General features: G+C 46.3%; 1 protein-coding gene across 13 annotated transcripts in view; it reads left to right on the forward strand.

Annotated features, from left to right (window-relative positions):
- Positions 1-21377, forward strand: part of LOC121289241 (choline transporter-like protein 5) — a 478732-nt gene that overhangs the window by 162840 nt on the left and 294515 nt on the right. For 11 of the 13 annotated variants that reach the window (XR_005945520.1, XM_041208474.1, XM_041208473.1 and 8 more), the window contains one exon: positions 14468-14541. The exons of the other annotated variants lie outside the window; for them this stretch is intronic. Coding sequence is in view for 9 of the 11 variants with exons in the window: in XM_041208474.1 (XP_041064408.1) it covers positions 14468-14541 (74 nt within the window). In the remaining 2 variants the exon portion in view is untranslated. The remainder of the gene's footprint in view (positions 1-14467; positions 14542-21377) is intronic. 13 annotated transcript variants of the gene reach the window in all.

The raw sequence follows: 21377 nt of genomic DNA on the forward strand, positions 1-21377 counted from the left end.
ATGGGCTCAATGGCCTCCTCCTGTCCCTATGTCAATCAGGCAGTTGTGAAATTTAAGTCTTGTCTTTACCTGAGGTAAGTTAAAGGAAGTCTTTTGAAATGAAGCAGCAGCTGCCTGGGGAGGACTCAGGAAGTGAATGAAGGGGGAAACTGGAGGGGGACAAACTAGAAACGTGTTGGTTCTCGAAGGAATTATAAACCAGGGAGATAGAGGCCTGACAGATCCAAACCACAGGCCCAGAGACATTCCAGTATTTCTGGCAATAACAGCTGTGGGACATCAGTGTCCATGGTTGAGTAATGCATCGCAGAGTGTTGATCTTCCTAGATTTTCCACTTTACTGTCTTCGGAGGCTTTTAATAGGTCAGGAAGAGATAACAGGAGAGCAGGATTGATTATAATCTGATGGAAGCAGCAGGAGGGGGAGGTTATGCCTCCTTTTGTTGTTCCATAGTTTATCTCAACGGGACAAAGTTGATTTGAGTTCTGCTGAAATTGCAAGAACGTGCATTTGCCTCAAATCTTGTTTGCGCTGACTGCAGTGAGGCAAGAGGAACTGCAAAACATGATTCCTTAACTGCACCTCAGTAAGTGACATGTTTTACTACGACAAAACCAAAAATACTGCAGATTCTGAAAATTTGAAATAAAAGCAGAAATGCCGGAAATACTCAGCAGGTCAGGAGGAGAGAGAAACAGAGTTAAACGTTTCAGGTCCAGCTGACCTTTCAACAGAACGATGAAAGGTCATGTTAGCCTGGGCTACATTTTCTGATGGGAAATGCTCAGGTGTAGTTACTCTTTGTGTTCGAGCTGCATTACTTTGCGTAGTGTTTTCAACCAGACGCTAATCGGTTTTAAACCGAGTCTCCCATTTAAGACAGAAATGAGGAGAATTTTTTTCTCTCTCAGGGTTGTTAATATGTAGAATTCTCTTCCCCAGAGAGCAGTGGAGGCTCAGTCTCCAGCTGAGGCCGAGTTATACAGAGTTTTGATAGCCAAGAGAGTCAACAGTTCTTTGGTGATACAGAACTTGAGTATTTGCTGAGAAAAAAGACATGTCGAAGCTTTCCATCTTGCACTCATCAGGACACTTCGCAAGAATATCAATATAAGGGGGAGACAACAATTTATACTGTATATGAAGAGAGCGCTCATTGGTTGGCAATGGCGCTGCAGAATGCACCACTGATGCTGACTGACAGATAACTGCCAAGCATTATTTGAAATTTAAACTAGGCAGCTTGACCCTGATTGGTCAAGGCATTTCCCTGAGGAATGAGTCAGCGAATGGCTGCCACTTATTTTGTTTAGCTGAAACAGGCGCAATGTGTGTACATGTTCTTTCTGTCTGCAAAGAACAGGGCCCTGTGTATTAATATATGTAGCTTCCAGTACATGCAACTGCGTCACACTGCAAGCCCAACTGACAATCTTAAACTGGTTGTCACATACAGTATAAATTGTTATCTTCCCCTTATATTGGTATTCTTGTGAGTGTCCTGATGAGTGCAAAATCAAAAGTTTTGACATGTCTCTTTTTTTAAGAGTTAAGGAGGCTGACAGGAAAGTGGAGTTGAGGTATAACCAGGTCAGCCATGATCTTATTGAATGGCGGAGCAAGCTCAAATGGCCAACTCCTACATTTTTTTTTATCCATTCACGGAATGTGGGCTTCGCTGGCTGGGCCAGCATTTATTGTCCATCCCTAGTTACCCTTGAGAAGGTGGCAGTGAGCTGCTTTCTTGAACTTGGACTTTTAATTCCAGATTTTTATTGAATTCAAATTCCACCATCTGTCATGGCAGGATTTGTACCCAGGTCCCCAGAGCATTACCCTGGGTCTCTGGATTACTAACCCAGTAATATCACCACTGTGCCATCATTCCCACATTTCTCTGCTCCAGAGGCCATGTAACTGGACCAATAATAGGTTAAGTGTGTCGGCAAAAATTTGGCTGCTGGAGTATCAAGTGGGAAAAAGTGAACTTCTCCTCTTGGGCAGGAAGAATAGAAAAGCAGCGTATTATTTAAATGGAGAGAGATTGTAGAGCTCTGAGGCACAGAGGGATCTGGGTGTCCTGTTACATGAATCAGGAAAAGTTAGAATACGGGCACAGGAAGTGATTAGGAAGGCAAATGCAATGTTGGTGTTTATTGCAAAGGGAATGGAATATGAAAGTAGGGATGTTTTGCTACATAGAAACTGGGAGCAGGAGTAGGCCATTCGGCCCTTCGAGCCTGCTCCACCATTCATTATGATCATGGCTGATCATCCAACTCAATAGCCTGCTTCTGCTTTCTCCCCATACCCTTTGATCCCTTTCACCCCAAGAGCTATATCTAACTCCTTCTTGAAAACATACAATGTTTTGGTCTCAACTACTTTCTGTGGTAGTGAATTCCACAGGCTCACCACTCTCTGGGTGAAGAAATTTCTCCTCATCTCAGTCCTAAATGGTCTACCCCATACCCTCAGACTGTGATCCCTGGTCCTGGACTCCCCCCACCATCAGGAACATCCTTCCTGCATCTACCCTGTCTAGTCCTGTTAGAATTTTATAGGTTTCTATGAGATCCCCCCTCATTCTTCTGAACTCCAGCGAATATAATCCTAACCGACTCAATCTCTCCTCATATGTCAGTCCCGCCGTCCCAGGAATCAGTAGGGTAAACCTTTGCTGCACTTACTCCAAAGCAAGAACATCCTTCCTCAGATAAGGAAACCAAAACTGCACACAATATTCCAGGTGTGGTCTCACCAAGGCCCTGTATAATTGCAGCAAGACATCCCTGCTCCTGTACTCGAATCCTCTGGCTATGAAGGCCAACATACCATTTGCCTTCTTTACCGCCTGCTGCTCCTGCATGTTTACTTTCAGCGACTGGTGTACAAGGACACCCAGGTCTCATTGCTCATTCCCCTCTGTCAATTTATAGCCATTCAGATAATAATCTGCCTTCCTGTTTTTGCTACCAAAGTGGATAACCTCACATTTATCCACATTATACTGCATCTGCCATGCATTTGCCCACTCACTCAGCTTGTCCAAATCGCACTGAAGCATCTCTGCATCCTCCTCACAGCTCACCCTCCCACCCAGCTTTGTATCATCTGCAAATTTGGAGATATTACATTTAGTTCCCTCATCTAAATCATTAATATTTGTATATACAGTTGCTGAGAGCACATCTGGAGTATTGTACGTGTACAGTTTTGGTTTCCTTATTTAAAAAAGGATGTATTTGCCTGAGAAGCAGTTCAGAGAAAGTTCATTCGACTGATATGATGAGGGTGTTATCCAGTGAGGAAAGGTTGGACAGCCTGGGCCTGTATCCATTGGAGTTTAGAAGATTAGGAGGTGATCTTATTGAAACATGTAAGCTCCTGAGGGGGTTGACAGGGTGGATGCTGAAAGGATGTTTCCCTGTGTGGGAGAGACCAGAACTAGGGGTCACTGTTTAAAAATAATGGGTCTCCCATTTAAGACGGAGATGAGGAGAATTCTTTTCTCTCAGAGGGTTGTGAGTGTGTGGAAGTCCCTTCCCCCAAGAGTGGTGGAGGCAGGGTCACTGAATATTTTTAAGGAGGAATTAGATTCTGATTGACAAAGGAGACAAAGGCCTGAATTTTCCTGTTGGCGATTTGGGGGCGGGGCCCACTTGCCAAGGGGAAAATGACATGGGACGATATCGGGAGGAGCCCCTGATGTCATCCCAGTCCGTTGAAATTTTCAGGAAGGCAGGGGCGCAGCGAAATCAGCTGTCCACCCACCGACCTGTCAATGGCCAATTGGGGCCATTGACAGGCTCATTAAGATAATTAAAGGACCTGCCCATCCAACCTTCAGGCTGGTGAGCAGACCAGGAACCCCAGCGGCTTCTGATTATACATCAAACCTCATCCACTGGTGGGATGGTTCCAATGGTTTCATGTCCGTTTTTAAAAACTTTAATACATTTTATGCGATATTTATTAACGTGTCCCATCTCGTGTGACATTGTCAATAATATGTTAATAATATTTTTATTTTTCTATTTTTTAAGTTTTCCGGACTGTCACTAATCTCCCTGAGACAGCACTTAGCCTCAGGGAGCAGTGCGCACTCTGACAGAGGGGGATTCCCTCTCCCCCCCACCACACACACAGGAAGCGATCCCCATCGGGCAGGCCGCTGGGCGGGGCCTTAATTGACCCGCCCACTCAAAAATGGCGGCGGGCCCCGTTTCGGTGGCGGGGGTCAGCTGTCCGTCCACCGCCGAGGCCGGTTGGGCCCACCCGCCCACCAAAGGCAAAATTCTGCCCGAAGGTTTTTGGGGGCAGGCAGGGAAAGTGGAGGTGAGGCCACAATCAGATCAGCCGTGATCTTCTTGAACGGCAGGGCAGGCTCGAGGGGCCGAATGGCCTCCTGCTGCTCCGAATTCCTACGTTCTAAGTTCAAAACCCATCGCATTCAGTCTTCCAAAAGCCTGGAAATAAAAAGCTGGTTCCAGTAAAAGTGACCCATGGGCAGAACTTTGCCCTTGGCGCGTGGGATTGGCGGGGGTGGTTGGGAAGCCAACTGCCACCTGTGGTTTCGTGCTGGCGCGCCCATTAAGGACCGTCCAGCGTGATACGCGAGCGGCATCGTTGAGGGCGGCCTGTGCGGGCGGGGGGAGGGAGGGTGCCTAGCAGGCCCAGTGTGCGCACATCTCGCATGCGGACGAAATAGGACTGAATAATCTCCCTGAGGCACGGTGCTGCCTCAGGGACATGAAGAATGAAAATGATTAAGCGGCAGGAAAAAAAATTGATAAAACATGTCCCCTCATGTGACCGTCACGTGAGCAGGGACATGTTTTTAATTAAAAATTAAAGTTTCTATGTCACTTGTGTTTGATTTTTTTTTTGGAAACCTCACCCCAGCCTGTGGATGGGGTTTCCAGAAGTAATGCAAAGGCCGCTTGGCCTTGTCTCGTGCCCGCCAACCGTTCGGCTGAACGAGAAACTCAGGGCACTGGATAACTTAATGGCCTTAAATCGGCCTTTTAAATGTTGACGGGCGCCGCCGGCTCTGGTGCGCGCCCACGACCGAACTACCGCATGACTGCGCGGTGATGTCGGCACACTCGGCTGAGGCCATTGCGCGTCATTTCACGCTCGGTGGCCCCCCCCCCCCACCCCACCTCTGAGCTAAAAATCCTGGCCCGTGAAGCAGTGGAATGTGCAACCCGCCTGCTTCGCTACTGTTGTCCTTACCTGGTCTTGGCCTGTACGTGAGTCCTGACCCAAAGCAATGTGGTTGGCTGCAGTGGCTCAAGACCAAGGCCCACCAGCAATAAATGCCAAACTTGCCATCGACATCCCCCCCCACCCCCAAGTGCATGAGAATGAAAGGAAACACTTCGTTCCTCTGTCGTATGCATAGAATCACAGAATATCACCGCACAGAAAGGGGCTATTCGGCCCATCCTGCCTATGCCAGCCCCATGAAAGAGCGATCCAATGAGTCCCACTCCCTGGCTCTTTCCCCATAGCCCTGTAATTTATTTTCCCTGTTCAAGTATTTATCCAATTCCCTTTTGAAAGTTATTACTTAATCTGCTTCCACCGCCCTTTCAGGCAGCGCGTTCCAGATCACAACAACTCGCTGTGCTAAAAAATGTTTCCTAATGTTTTTATTCAGTTTTCAAATCAGTCTCCCCCTGTCTCCCCCCAGCCATTATAAACACAAAGATTAAATGTCTCGTTTAGCTCAGCTCTGGGTTTTTTTTTTAGCAATTATTTAGCTATATGTGGCAGATGTGGTTCCTTCATTAAAGTTTATTGTGAAAAATTACTTCTTGCCTACCTCATCATCTCTGCACCTAACCAGTGATTCTCAATGAGTGGGAGGGTCGGTGAAAACTGGAATTTTTTTTTTTGGTTTCTCAGGGCCAAAGCGATATGGTATAATAAACACTTTCACAGCCCTTCAACATGATTCCTATTTACCCATTATCTGTCCTGCCCACAGGAGAATTAATGGAATTACAACGTGTTTTAGCTAATCTAGTTTCCCCTTAAATACACAGCTATTCACCTCAACCACTCCCTGTGGGAGTGTGCTCCACATTCTCACTGCTCTCTCAGTAAAGAAGTTGAATTTATTAGTGATCATCTCAAGGTCATAGATATAAGCTGAAAAAGGCCATTTGACCCATTGTGGGTGTGTTGACTGAGGAAGGTCAACCCAATCCAATCCCACTCTCCAGCTCTTGCTCCATGGCTCTGTGGGTTACAGCACTTCACATGCACATCCAGGTATAAGAATTTCTGCCTTGACCACCCATTTAGGGAGTCATGGTAACTAAGGGTAAATGCTGGTACGCTCTTTCCACTTAGATTAGGAGAGATAAACACGAGAGGACATGGCTTTAGGGTGAAAGGGGAAAGGTTTGGGGGGAACATTTGGGGGAACTTCTTCACTCAGAGAGTGGTGAGAGTGTGGAACGAGCTGCCATCTGACGTGGTAAATGCGAGCTCACTCTTACGTTTTAAGAATAAATTGGATAGATACATGGATGGGAGAGGTCTGGAGGGTAATGGACTGGGTGCAGGTCAATGGGACTAGCGGAATAATATTTCGGCACAGACTAGAAGGGCCGAATAGCCTGTTTTCTGTGCTGTAGTGTTGGTTCTATGGTTCTATCTGTTGGAGCTCCTCCGAACATTTCTGGAAATTAATTCTCATGTGTGATTCTAATTTATTCATTCATGGGATGTGGGTGTCACTGGCAAGGCCAGCATTTGTTGCCCATCCCTAATTGCCCTTGAACTGAGTGGCTTGCTGAGGGCAGTTAAGAGTCAAACACATCGCTGTGGGCCTGGAGTCATATATAAACCAGGCCAGGTAAGGACGGCAGATTTCCTTCCCTAAAAGACATGAGTGAGCCAGATGGGTTTCTATGACAATTAATTGTTGTTTCGTGGTCACTGTTACTGTTACTTTCAGTTCCTGATTTATTAATTGAGTTTAAATTCTGTTGGCTGCTGCGGTGGGATTTAAACTCCTGTCCCACAGATCGATAGCCTGGACCTCAAGTCGAATGTTATTGTCACTACGCCACCCTCTCCTCCTTGAGGAAGGATCACCTGGGCAACACAAGTCACATTAGATAAAAGCAAAGAACTGCGGATGCTGGAAATCTAAAACAAAAACAGAAATACCTGGAAAAACTCAGCAGGTCTGGCAACATCGGCGGAGAAGAGCACAGTTGACGTTTCGAGTCCTCATGACCCTGAAGGGGTGTTCTTCTCCGCCGATGCTGCCAGACCTGCTGAACTTTTCCAAGCCACGTTAGGTTCTGAGATGAGCGTGAAGCGATAAGAATGCTCTGTATGAAACATTTACACATTTATCACAAAATATCAGGATATTCCGGACGTTTTGAGTGAATTTCCTGATCCCGTGTTCCTGCCTCAGTCTCGCTAGCTGCTTAGAGAATCCTTGCCCAGCAGCCACCACCAAACGCCTGGGAGAAACCCTGTGATATAATAAACACGGGGCGGGATTTTCTGCTGGGCGTGCGGACATGCGCCCAACGCGCCCGAGTGTGAAACAGCGCGCGTCGATATCGGGCGAGCGCCCTGACATCACCGCGCACTCGTGTGATAATTCGGTCGGCGGCTAAGCGCAAGAGTGGACAGCGAGCCTGCAGACAAGTAGGAGGCCTATTAAGGCCATTAATCAATTGTTCGCTGCCTGTTCAACCTTACGGTTGTCGGGCGGACGAATCGGCCAGGCGGCCTTTGGGTTTTGAGGAGCCCTCACCCAAGGGCAGGATGAGGTTTCTATCATTAAATTGAAAAAAAAAAATTTGGGGGCAGAAGTTTTCAAATACACACGTTCAGCTGAGGGAGTCGCTGTGTGGACATTATTTCTGTATTTTTAAAAACGATGTTCATTGGCTTAAAATCCTTCAGTGCTCTCCCCACCCACCACACCACCCGCCCCCCCCCCCACCCTGCCCCACTGTGCATGCGCGCACTGCAGCGCTCCTCCTTCTCCTCCTCCCACCCCCACCCCGGCAGCGCTGAGTTTCTCTCAACGCCTGTTAATTGGCCAGCTGGGGCGGGTGGGGGGCGCCGATCGTGGGTGGTGGGCTATTTCCTGTCCCCTCCTGGGCCCACCCACCGCGCCCCACCCAACGATCTGAAAATCCTGAATTACCTGGAAAAACTCAGCAGGTCTGGCAGCATCGGCGGAGAAGAAAAGAGTTGACGTTTCGAGTCCTCATGACCCTTCGACAGAACCAGTTCTGTCGAAGGGTCATGAGGACTCGAAACGTCAACTCTTTTCTTCTCCGCTGATGCTGCCAGACCTGCTGAGTTTTTCCAGGTAATTCTGTTTTTGTTTTGGATTTCCAGCATCCGCAGTTTTTTTGTTTTTAGATCTGAAAATCCTGCCCAAGGAGGCTCTGGTTGGTAAAACTAGGCACAATTACGTGGCAATGTTGTGAGTTCTTCAATTTTGATTCATTACCTTAGTTACCCAGCAGTTTATGTTCCATGGTTTTGTTAGAGAGGTCTGGGCCGATAGATGATTCCATCACTGCTGCCAGTAATGAGACAGTTGCTATCGCAGCTTTAACACAAATAGTACAATCTTACATGATAAGGAATAAGACCCGTTGTATTCAGATTTGGCTGCTGAGTGATTCTAAATGAAACCCTCATGTCTTCATGTTTCATGTGCAGCTATACTCTCATCTATTCCTGTTGCTCACGTGACTGATATTCTGAAAATGGCTGCATGAAGCTGTTCATTGTTCATATTGATGCAACCTTCAGTACTACCCCTCTGACAATGCAGCACTCCCTCAGTACTGACCCTCTGACAGTGCAGCACTCACTCAGTACTGACCCTCTGACAGTGCAGCACTCCCTCAGTACTGACCCTCTGACAGTACAGCACTCTCTCAATACTGACCCTCTGACAGTGCAGCACTCCCTCAGTACTGCCCCTCTGACAATGCAGCACTCTCTCAGTACTGACCCTCTGAAAGTGCAGGACTCCCTCAGTACTGACCCTCTGCCAGTGCAGCACTCCCTCAGTACTGACCCTCTGCCAGTGCAGCACTCCCTCAGCACTGACCCTCCGACAGTGCAGCACTCCCTCAGTACTGACCCTCTGACAGTGCAGCACTCCCTCAGTACTGACCATCTGCCAGTGCAGCATTCCCTCAGTACTGACCCTCTGACAGTGCAGCACTCCCTCAGTGCTGCCCAGTTGACAGTGCAGCACTCCCTCAGTGCTGAACTTCCTACAATGCAGCACTCTGTCAGTGCTAACCCTCTGACAGTGCAGCACTCCCTCAGTACTGACCCTTTGACAGTGCAGCACTCCCTCAGAACTGACCCTCTGACAGTGCAGCATCCCTCAGTACTGACCCTTTGACAGTGCAGCACTCCCTCGGTATTGACCCTCTGACAGTGTAGCACTCCCTCAGCACTTACACTCTGACAGTGTGGCACTCTCTCAGTCCTGACACTCCAACAATGCAGCACTTCCTCAGTACTGACCCTCTGACAGTGCAGCACTCCCTCAGCACTGACTCTGTGACAGTGCAGAACCTCCTCTGTACTGATCTTTCAACAGTGCAGCACTCCCTCAGGTAAGTGGCCATTAAATTGACCAGCATTGTGGAAGTGGTAAAAGTTTTCAGATACACTAGAATACTTTCTCCATGAATAAAGTGCTCTTCTGAATTCAGAAGTATTCAGCTTCATATTTTAGTGTTTCAGTTGGAACCTGTGCTTTGATCTTTACATTGATTGGCAGCCCATCCATTTGTTGAGCCTTTGAAGTACTTGAAAAGGTTGCTGACTGATTGACTGCCTAGACACCTTTTCAGCTTTTGAAGTAATGGAACCGATGGCCGTTGGTTCCATTACTTAAAAGGCTTTAATTAGTTAGCTCTGGAGATCTTGTTGAAACAACAGTGCAATGGATTGTTGTTATGAATGCTTGGCTGAGTTCCAATCCTCACAATGAAATAAGATCAGCAGGGGTTCTAGCTAGAATTGTCAAGGGAACTGTGAACTTTGAAGAGGTTTTTGAATTGCTGTGTGTTATATCTTTGTATAACAGTTCCCATGTGCCTAGTCTTAATAAATGAACCCAAGACGTGTTTGCCCAATCCCTTATGAGTGATTGGTGCCTTGTGTCCTGTAACGTAAATAAGCCCAAGATATTATATCATTGTAATAACACAACATCGTGTTCCTAAAACTCACGCACAGAACAGAACTGATGTCCCATGGAACCCAAGTGAGTCTTCTAACCCGCCCGGCTTGGCATCTCGGAAATCCCTTCCTGCCTCAGGCCTGCTTCCCAAGGTGGCAGCCCTGCCTCCAGCCCATCCCCCCCCCCCCAGCCCTGACATGAATGCAGTTGGGCGGGCAGTGCCACGGGAAGAGGCAGGATCGCGACTTTGGGAAATGGCCCGACCCGCGATTCCCATCTGGAGGAGGATAACCTGGGCCTGAGTGCTTATGTCTCTGGAGTCGGACTCCATTTCACAGCTTTGCTGATCCCGAGGCATGAGTGCTGAGTCTCACTTTTCATAAGTTTTCAACTGGAACGATTCTTCCATGTTGTACCTGTTTTTTGGTCAGCCTTTGGCCAGGAAAATCATTAATGACTTCTGATTTATTTAGCGTTGCAATCAATTAAAAAACACAACCACGCCCCTTGTCTGGAACCATCATACTCCAGTGCATCTGTGCTTCAGGCGAATTACTGAGCTGCCTTTTTACTTGTTTGCTCCAAGATAGGCTTCGTTGGCACCACAAGTGATATTTGAAGATTGTTGGAGCCCACGGCACGATAGATAATTAACATGACATAAATTCAAAAACGGTCCACATTTCCACATTCAAAAATATCATTAATTCATTATAATCATCTTCAGCACATTCTGTCAAAAGAATGTGCAATTTAATAATATGCTTGGACTATTATGCTATTTAATAATGTATAACTTGTTAATGTGCAATATTATTCTATCTTCCTCAGTCAGTATTTAAATATGAACTATGACATGTTTATAACTATTTTGTACCTCATACATTTTGGACTTGGAATCAACATTACAGCTTGTCAGTGATGTGCTGATGCTGCAGTGACCAGCTACAAACCTATTCCTGTTAACAGAGAGCAATAACCAGGGGACATAGATTTAATATAATTGGTAGACGGATTAAGGGGGTGGGGGGGGCTGGTGGGTGAGTTGAGCAATTGTTTCACCCAGAGTGTTATTGGGAGCAGGAACTCACTGTCTGAAAGGGTGGTAAAGGCAGATACCTTCATCACAGCAAAAAAGCACTTGGATGTGCCCTTGAGATTCTGTAACCTATAGACCAAGAACTGAAAAATGGGATTAGATCAGATAGTTCCTTTCATCCAGCATGGATACATCAGGGCAGCCATCCCCTCCTGTGTCATAAATTTCCTATAGCCAGGAATTTGTGGGGCCAGCAGGGGTTCCTCCACTGGTCAGTACAGTGGGGGAGGCCCAACAGAGTGAGCTGACCTTCGGACACTTAAAGAGCACCAGCAGGCTTTCTCCGCGATTGAGGCTCCCAGCAGTGAAAACCCCACCCGCCAAAAGCTGCTGTCAAATTAGAGGCTGATTTGTTGTCGATCCCTCTGAATCTCAGAGCTCTGCAATCTCTCACCATTTAGATAATATGCTTTTTTATTCTAAAAATGGACAATTTCACATCTGCCCACATTATACTCTATTTGCCAGATCTTTGTCCACTCACTTAATCTATCTATATCTTTTTGTAACCTCCTTATGTCCTCTTCACATCTCATTTTCCTACCTGTCTTTGTGTCATCAGCAAATTTAGCAACCATCCCATCCATCCCTTCACCCAAGTCATTTATGTAAATTGTAAACAGTCGAGATCCCAGCACAGATCCCTGTGACACACCATTCATTACATCTTGTCAACCTGAAAAAGACCCATTTATGCCTACTCTCTGCTTCCTGTTAGCCAGCCAATCTTCTAGCCATGCCAATCTGTTACCCTCTACACCATGAACTTTTATTTTCTGCAATAACCCTTGATGAGGCACCTTGTCAAATGCCTTCTGGAAATCTAAGTACAGTACCTCCACTGGTTCCCCTTTGTTCACAGCACATGTGAGTCCTTCAAAGAACTCCAATAAATTGGTTAAACATGATTTCCCTTTCACAAGACCATGCTGACTCTGCCTGATTGCCTTGAATTTTTCTAAGTGCCCTGCTATAACATCTTTGGTAGTAGCTTCTAACATTTTTTCTATGTTAAAGATGCTATAGAAATGCAAGCTATTGTTGATCTAAGTAAGGCACAGCATCAGCAGGAAGCGTTGCTTTGACCGTCAAAGTGTACAGGCCTCGTATCAGACATCAGCCTGGGATTTAGGAATTACAAAAAGATAGATACGTCAAACTTAGTGTGAGATTTAAACAGCGGAGTTATTAAACTGTGTCGAGAAAGGATTAATTTATTTGAAGTTGTGATGCTCAGATTTACTGCGTTGGCGTTGGTTAACCAGAACAGTTTTACAGTAATCTAAACATATGTCATCTATAATTACACTATCAAATTTGCTATTGATTTTTCACTTTCGTATCCTTACAGTTGGTTTCTTTTATCATTTTGGAGTTACAATGATTTGTGGAAATTAGTGTTAAAAATGCAGTTCATCTGTGAAAAGAGAAAGGAAACATGTGTCGGAAGGAAGAACCACAAATTATATTTATATGGCTCATCTAATGACACCGAGTCACACGAGAGGTATTAGGTCAGGTTGCCAAAAGTCCGGTTAAAGAAGTAGGTTTTAAGAACTGGATTTAAGTAGGAAAGTGAGGTAGAGAGGTGTGGGGAGGGAATTCAAGAGTTTAAGGCCCAGGCAACTGAAGGCACAGCCACCAATGGTGGGAGCGATTAAAACTGGGGATGTACAAGAGGCCAGAATTAGAGAAATGCAGACACCTCGGAGGGTCGAGGGGCTGGTGGAGATTGCAGAGATAGGGAGGGACAAGGTCATAGGGAGAGTTGAAAACAACTCATTGTTTGACTGGCAACTAATATAGGTCAGCAAACACAGGGGTGATAGGGGAATGGGACTTAAGGTGCAAGGCAGCTGAGTTTTGGATAACCTCAAGTTTCTCCCTCTCTTCCTGATGCCCTAAGAGGGCATTGGTGATCATGGTTATGCTTGGCATGGTACTGCACTGATTTGCTGGACACCTTTCATAGTCCCAGAGTGGACCAGTATTTATTGCGCATCCCTAATTGCCCTTGCCCTTACCCTTGTTGCCTTTAAGAGTCAACCACATTGGATGTTGTAGGCCAGACCAGGCCAGGTAAGGACAGCAGATTTCCTTCCCTAAAGGTTTTTTGCCACAATTGGAAATGGTTTTGTGGTCATCATCAGTCTTTTAATTCCAGATTTTTATTGAATTCAAATTCCACCACCAGGGATTCGAACCCTGGGTCCCCAGAGCATTACCCGGGGTCTCTGGATTACTAAGAACAGTGACAATACCACTACCACGATGCCACCACCTCCCCTGATGGCACAAATATGATTGTTATGCCTTGTTCTTCCCAGAAGTTCAAAATAATCACACTTTTAATTTCAAATGTTGGATCTTCATCAAATGTATTTCTCAGGTCACAGCATGTGGACTGTTGACTGATACATGTTTAGTTTGATACACAAACTCGTGCAGGAGTGAGTAACATTTCACTCGGAATACCTATGTATACATACGCATGAACATATAGTTCCGAAGTCATATTGGAAAGACATAACAATTTAACAATGGTTAGAAGATTAAATTGTGAGGACAACTTGCCTAATCTTGGTTTGTATTTCCTTGAGTTTATCAGGTGGAGGGGTATCTGATGGAGGTGTTTAAAATGATTAAGGAATTTGAAAAGAAAAATACAGAGAAACTATTTCCTTTGTTTGGGGGGCGGGTGGTGGTGGTGTCCAGAACAAGGGGGCAGAACAGTAAACTTAGAGTCATGCCATTCAGGAGCGATGTCAGGACAGGGGAGTGGGATTCTAGAAGTCTCTCTCTCAAAAAGTCTGTGAACCAATTGGCACTTGCAAGACTGGGACTGACAAACTTTTATTGGGTAAGGGGATTAAAGGGATGATGAGGAGGTAAATGGAGTTTATTCAGAGATAATCAATAATCTAATTGAACAATTGAATGTGCTGGAGGTACTGAATGAAGCACTCCTGTTCTATGAAATTGATCGATGTTTTTGGGTAAGGCTATCAAGCGATATAGAACAGAGATGGGTAAATGGGGTTGAGAAACTGATCGGCTACAATCTAACTGAATGGAGGAGGTTTGAGGGGCTGAATGTCCTCATCTTCTTGCTCTGTTACTGTTTTGACTATTCATTCTGTTTCTCTCTCGCTCACTTTAGGCATTGTACAGATGTCCTGTGCTGTGTGTTATTTATTGCAGTAATCCTCGGCTACATTGCTCTGGGAGTTATTGGTGAGTATGTTGCAATCACTCAAATCCAAATGCTCGCTTTCTGTTTTCCCAGTTAAAGCATGGCGATTGTTGAGGGACTGCACAGACAAAACCAATCTGTATGTGCATGTCTTGTCACTGTGTGTAAAAATCCAAGGAAATAAGATGAAAGGCCTTGCTGGTGGCTCGTGAGTGTTCTTGTTAAGTAATAGAGCTGCTCTGTACAATGATGGATGGTGATGAGATTGAGTCTGACAGGTTCTGTTGTTAACATTGATCTACTAATGACTCCCAGTGAAAGAAGGCCTAGTTGAGCCATACTTTGTAATGAACTGCCCTAGTTTGATTTTTCACTTGTAGCCTACTTGCTACAATGGGTATTGACAAACAAATACTGACATGGGTAAAAGTTAATGAAAGGAAGCTTTATCCATTGCTGCCCAAGTGTCACCAGATTTTCATCCTTAATCGATATTTGCTGACTGTTATTGGTGCCAATAAATATGAATTGTGTTGCCAGGATATTGATGCGGCTTTCTGGTCTAAAAAGCTGCAATGAATCAAACCTGATAGCCTCCTATAAAGACTGTAGGTCAATCAATCACTGACATTTCAGGTCATTATTATTCAGTCTAAGTAAGATAGATTTTAATCTGTCCCCAGATGTCAACGTTCTGGAAAATGTATTTTTGGATTAACCTTTGCGTCTTTGGTACACAAAAACTCGAGAAATGCAAATGGCTTTTTACTTCATGTTTTCACTCTATTCTTGCTCAAGTGTTCTGCTAATTGTTTTCCCCCCACGGCTTCTACAATCCCCCCTCCCCCTGCAAACGCTCTTGTCCTCTTCTCCATCCTTCCCCCAGCTTCCGTTCCTCCCTTTCCCACCCCTTTACTTCCTCCTCCTCCTTCATTCCCAACTCCCTCCTTCATTCCCCTCCCCTCTCATTTGCCTCCTCTCCTCTCTAAGTCACTGAAAGCTAACAGGCAGCTGCAGCAGGCAATTGGGAAGGCTAATGGAATGAATCCTCACAAGAGGATTTGAGTACAGGAGTAGTGAAGCCTTGCTTCAGTTGTATAGGACCTTGGTTAGACTGTACCTGGAGTACTGTGTGCAGTTTTGGTCCTCTTACCTTAGGAAGGATATTATTGCTGTAGAGAGAGTGCAACGAATATTCACCAGGCTTGTTCCTAGGATGGTGGTATTGTCCTGTGAAGAGAGATTGGGGAAATTAGGCCTGTATTCTCTAGAGTTTCGAAGAATGAGAGGTGATCGCATTGAAACTTACAAAATACTTAAAGGAATAGACAGGGTGGATGCAGGTAAGATGTTTCCCCTGGTTGGGGAGTCTAGAACAAGGGGACATGATTTCAAAATAAGGGGGAAGCTACTTAGGACCAAGATGAGGAGAAATTCCTTTACTCAGAGGGTTGTGAATCTTTGGGATTCTCTATCCCAGGGGGCCATGAAAGCTCAGTCATTGAGTGTGTTTAAAGCAAAGATTGACAGGCTTCTTAATCACAATGACATAAAGGGATATGGGGATAGTATGGGGAAAAGGCATTGAAGTGGATGATTAGCCATGATTGTATTGAACGGCAGAGCAGGCTTGATGGGCTGAATGGCCTACTCCTGTTCCTATGTTCCTCTCCTGCCTCCTTTCCTCCCATCCCCTCCTTCCTTTCTCTCTTCTCCCTCCACCCCCTTCCCTCTTTTCACCTCCTATGCTCTCCTCCCCTCCTCCCTTCTACTGCCTTTCCCATTCCTCTCCTCCTTCTCTTCTCCCCTCCCATCTCATTTTCTCTGCTCTTCTTCTCCCCTGCCTCTATTCCCCTCCTCTCCCTTCTCCTCTTCCCTTCTCTCTCCTCCTTTCCCTTTTCCTTTCCTCCCCTCTCTTCTCTTTTTCTCTTCTCTCTCTTTACCTCCCCTACCCTGCCTCCTCTCCCCTCCCTTCCCCTCTCCTTTCGCCTCCCCTTCCCTATGTCTGGTCTCCTCTCACAGAATCACAGAATTGTAACAGTGTAGAAGGAGGCCATTCAGCCCATTGTGTCTGCACCAGCTCTCTGGGCATTTTAACTTAGCGCCAATCTCCTGCCTTTTCCCTGTAACCCTGCACATTGTTTCTATTGAAATAACATCCAATGCCCTCTTGAATGCCTCAATTGAACCTGCCTCCACCACACTTCCAGGCAATGCATTCCAAACCCTAACCACTCACTGTGTGAAAAAGTTTTTTCTCACCTCGCATTTGCTTCGTTTGGAAAACATTTTAAAACTGTGCCCTCTGGTTCTCGATCCATTTACGAGCGGGAACAATTTCTCCCTATCTACTCTGTCCACGCCTCTCATGATCTTGAAAACTTCTATCAAGTCTCCTCTTAGCCTTCTCCTCTCCAAGGAAAACAGTCCCAACTTCTCCAATCTTTCCTCATCCCTGGAACCATTCTCGTAAACCTCTTCTGCACTCTCTCCAATGCATTCACATCCTTCCTATAGTGTTGCACCCAGAACTGTACACAATACTCCAGCTCAGATCTAACCAGTGTCTTATTTAAATTCATCATAACCTCCCTGCTCTTGTACTCTATGCAGCTATTAATGAAGCCTAGAATACTGTATGCTTTAGAAACAACTCTCTCAAACTGTCCTGCCACCTTTAATGACTTATGTACATATACACCCAGGTCACTGTGCTCCTGCAAAACCTGTAGAATAGTATCCTTTATTTTATACTGTCTCTCTCCATGTTCTTTGTACCAAAATGCATCACCTCACATTTCTCCACATTGAACTTCATCTGCCACCTATCTGCCCACTCCACCAATGTGTCAATTTTCTTTTGAAGTTCTACACTTTTTTATGTGATCCACAAACTTTGAAATTGTCCCCTGCACACCAAGATCTAGATCATTTATATTTATATATGTATATATCTATATATATATATATATATAGGGAAAAGCAAAGGTCCCAATACTGACCCCTGGGGAACTCCACTACAAACCTTATTCCAACCTGAAAAACACCCATTAACCATTACTCTCTGTTTCCTATCCCTCAGCCAATTTTATATCCATGCTGCTACTGTCCCTTTTATTCCATGAACTATAACTTTCCTCACAAGTCTGTTGTGTGGCATTGTATTGAATGCCTTTTGGAAGTCCATATGCACCACATCAATGGCTTTGCCCTCATCAACCATCTGTTACCTCTTCAAAAAACTCCAGCAAGTTAGTTAGACACGATTTTCCTTTAACAAAACCATGTTGACTCTTCTGAATCAATCTACATTTTTCCAGGTGACTATTAATTCTATCCCAAATAATTGTCTCTAGACGTCTCCCCAGACAGACTAACTGGTCGGTAATTGCAGGGCAGATCTTTACAACCTTTTTAAACAATTCTCCAGTCCTCCAGCAAACCGCCCCCCAGCCAACTGAATCCAGGGAAGATTGAAAGATTATTGCCAGGGCCTCTGCAATTTCCACTCTCACTTCCTTCAATATTCTTGGATGCATCCCGTCCAGTCCCGGTGTCTTATCAACTTTAAGTACCGACTGCTTATCTAATATCTCCTCCTTATCAATTTTAAACCCTTCTAGTGACTGAGTTTCCTTCTCTGTCACCATGGCCTGGGCAGCATCTAAGACAGATGCCATGCCTCTTGCCTCGATGTGTAAATCCCCTTTTTTGTCCCTAATCGGCCCTACTCCTCTTTTTACCACCAGTTTACTGTTGATGTGCTTTTGAATACTTTGGGATTTCCTTTTATGTTAACTGCCAGTCTTTTCTCATAATCCCTCTTTGCTTCTCATTCCTCCTCCCCACTTCACAACTCCACTCCCTCCCCTCCCTCCTCTCCCCTCTCTTCTCCTCCCCTCCCCTCGTCTCTATTGTCCTCCCCTCCCCTCCCCATCCTTCAACCCCTCTCCCACCCCTCTCCTTCCTTCCCCTATCCTTTGCCTCCTCTCTCTTCCACTCCCCTCCCTATCCTCTCCTCCACTACCTTCTCCTCTCCTCCCTCCCCTCCCGCCCCAACACCACCCCTCCCCTCTCATCCCTCCCCTCCCCTCAACTACTCTCCTTCCCCTCCCCTCCCCTCCACTCCATTCTCCTCCTCTCCTTTCCCCCTCATCCCTCCCCTCTTCTCCCCTCCTCTCTCCTCTCCCTCACCACCACCTCCCTCCCCTTCCTTCCCCTTCCCACTCCACCCCTCTCACTGTCTGTCTGACATAAAAACCGTTCTGACTCTGATCAAGAAGAACAGAGCCTGAGGATGTTTGTGATAACCTTTCTGAATAAAACTCTGATTCCAGCTGCTAATTTCTTTCTGATCAGCAACGAGTCGCTACGCGGCTGGGATCAAGTGGGGTAGGACTAGGAAGACGCGCGTGTGGAGCAAAGCTACCAGCACAGAGCAGATGGGCTGAATGGCCTGTTTCTGTGCACTCGATTTTATGTAATGCACCCTAAGAATTGAGTTTAGCTGTTATAACCCGATCACCACACGCACGTTAGTGACCAGAGTGGTACAGCAGTTACAATGACCTGGTAAAGCCCTTGCTCCTGCACCATCTTTGCAGCCACACATTCATCTACCTTATCCTCCTATTTCTACACTTGCTGATGCATGGCACTGGAAGTAACCCAGGGATTACTGCTTCTGAGGTCCCGCTTGCTAATTTCCTAAGTAGCTCCCTAAATTCTGATTGCAGGACCACATCCCTCTTTCTACCTATGTTGTTGGTACTAATGTGGACCATGACTGCTGGCTGTTCACCCCCTCCTCAGGGTGCCCTGCAGTCGTTCAGTGACATCTTTGACCCTGGCACCAGGGAGGTAGCACGCCATCCTGGATTCACCTCTGTGAGGCAGAAATGCCTGTATGTTCCCCTAACTACTGAATCTCTGATCACTATTGTTCTCCCAGTCTTCTTGTGCTCCGCTGTATAGTTGAGGCAGTTGTGGTGTGATGGACTTGGCTTTGGCTGCACCCCCCCAGATGAACCATCACTCTCACCGGTATTCGGAATTGAATACGGGTTGGAGAGTGGGATACGCTCAGAGGACTCCTGCACTGTAAAGTGAGGGGTTACGTCAGAAGCATATATGATGCTGATTGTAATAATGATGTCAGATGACATGACTGAGGAGTAAGGGAGATCTGGAAAGAGGAGAAGATCTAACCTCATGTAGAGGTCCAAATGTGCAAATACTGCTGGAAATAAACAGTTCTGGTTAGAGAGACTGCGGACTGGAGCAGCATATTTTTGGGAGACTAGACAATCCCCAAAACCCTGTCCTAACCCCTACCACACAATGAAACATGGGGCAGAATATTATTGGGAGGAGGGGGACTGGACACCTGGCAACCCCATTCCTCCCACCAACTACCACCCCCTCCTCCTACCCCCCCACCACACAAAGTCAGCATGGACCCGCTCCCCTATAGCCCACCCCACAGCCATAATGCACTGTGCGTGGGCTAAACAGGGGCAGAATGGGACATCACGGGGGGGGGAGGAATTTCTGCCCCCCCCAGGGGCTGTCGGATTGGCTGGCAGCCCCAACAATCCCGGCTGTGCCAGGCGGGCGTTGCCCGGGGCTACAGTCAAGAAGAAGAGAAAGGCCCAATGGGCCCTGGAGACAGGTAAGTCCGGGGGGGGGGTCCCGGGCAGGGAGGGTTTTGGCAGGTTAGGAAGCGGGATGGGGGAGTTGTTGGAGGGGGTATGGGGGAGAGGTGGATGGTCCAGTTTAATGCAGCAGGCGAGTTGGCAGAAAGATGGGGTGTTCTATCTTAGGTGGGCTGCCCTCTGACCCACAAAGGGCAACTCCCAAGGCTAGAACCAACCCCCCCCACCCAACTTCCTTCCCGTCTATGAAGGTGGCTTTTAAAAACCGGGCTGCCCACTTCTGCCCCGCTGCCCATGCTCACCTTTCCATGGCACAGGCAGCATATTACCAGGGTCAATGGGTTTGGTAACATGCTCAATTGACCCATGATTATTTATTGAAATATGGCACATGGGTTGCCGATTTTGATGCCCACCCACCCTCATGCCTAACAAATTTGATTGAATTTTTTGAGGGGGTGACCAGGTGTGTAGATGAGGGTAGTGCAGTTGATGTAGTTTATATGGATTTCAGCAAAGCCTTTGACAAGGTCCCACATGGGAGACTTATAAAGAAGGCAAAGGCACATGGGATACAGGGTAATTTGATAAGGTGGATTCAAAATTGGCTTAGTTGTAGGAGACAGAGGGTGATGACAGAAGGATGCTTTAGTGACTGCAAGCCACTGTCCAGTGGTGTACCACAGGGATCTGTACTGGGTCCCCTATTATTTGTCATTTATATAAACGACATAGATGATTGTGTGGGGGTAGGATTAGTAAGTTTGTGGATGACACAAAGATTGGCCGGGTGGTTAACAGTGAAGTTGAGTGTCTTGTGTCTTGGGCTACAGGAAGATATAGACGGGTTGGTCAAATGGGCAGATAAGTGGCAGATGGAATTTAACCCTGAAAAGTGTGAGGTGAAACAATTCGGAAGGAGTAATTTGACAAGGAAGTAGTCAATGGATGGCATGACACTAGGAAGTTCTCAGGAACAAAGGGACCTTGGCTTGTTTGTCCATAGATCTCTGAAGGCAGAGGGGCATGTTAGTGGGGTGGTGAAAAAGGCATATGGGACACTTGCCTTTATCAATCGAGGCATAGATTACAAAAGTAGGGAGATCATGTTGGAGTTGTATAGAACCTTGGTGAGGCCACAGCTGGAGTACTGAGCAGTTCTGATCGCTACATTATAGGAAGGATGTGATAGCACTGGAGGGGGTGCAGAGGAGATTCACCAG

Source organism: Carcharodon carcharias, chromosome 16, assembly GCF_017639515.1.
Source record: "Carcharodon carcharias isolate sCarCar2 chromosome 16, sCarCar2.pri, whole genome shotgun sequence".
Classification (NCBI taxonomy): domain Eukaryota; kingdom Metazoa; phylum Chordata; class Chondrichthyes; order Lamniformes; family Lamnidae; genus Carcharodon; species Carcharodon carcharias.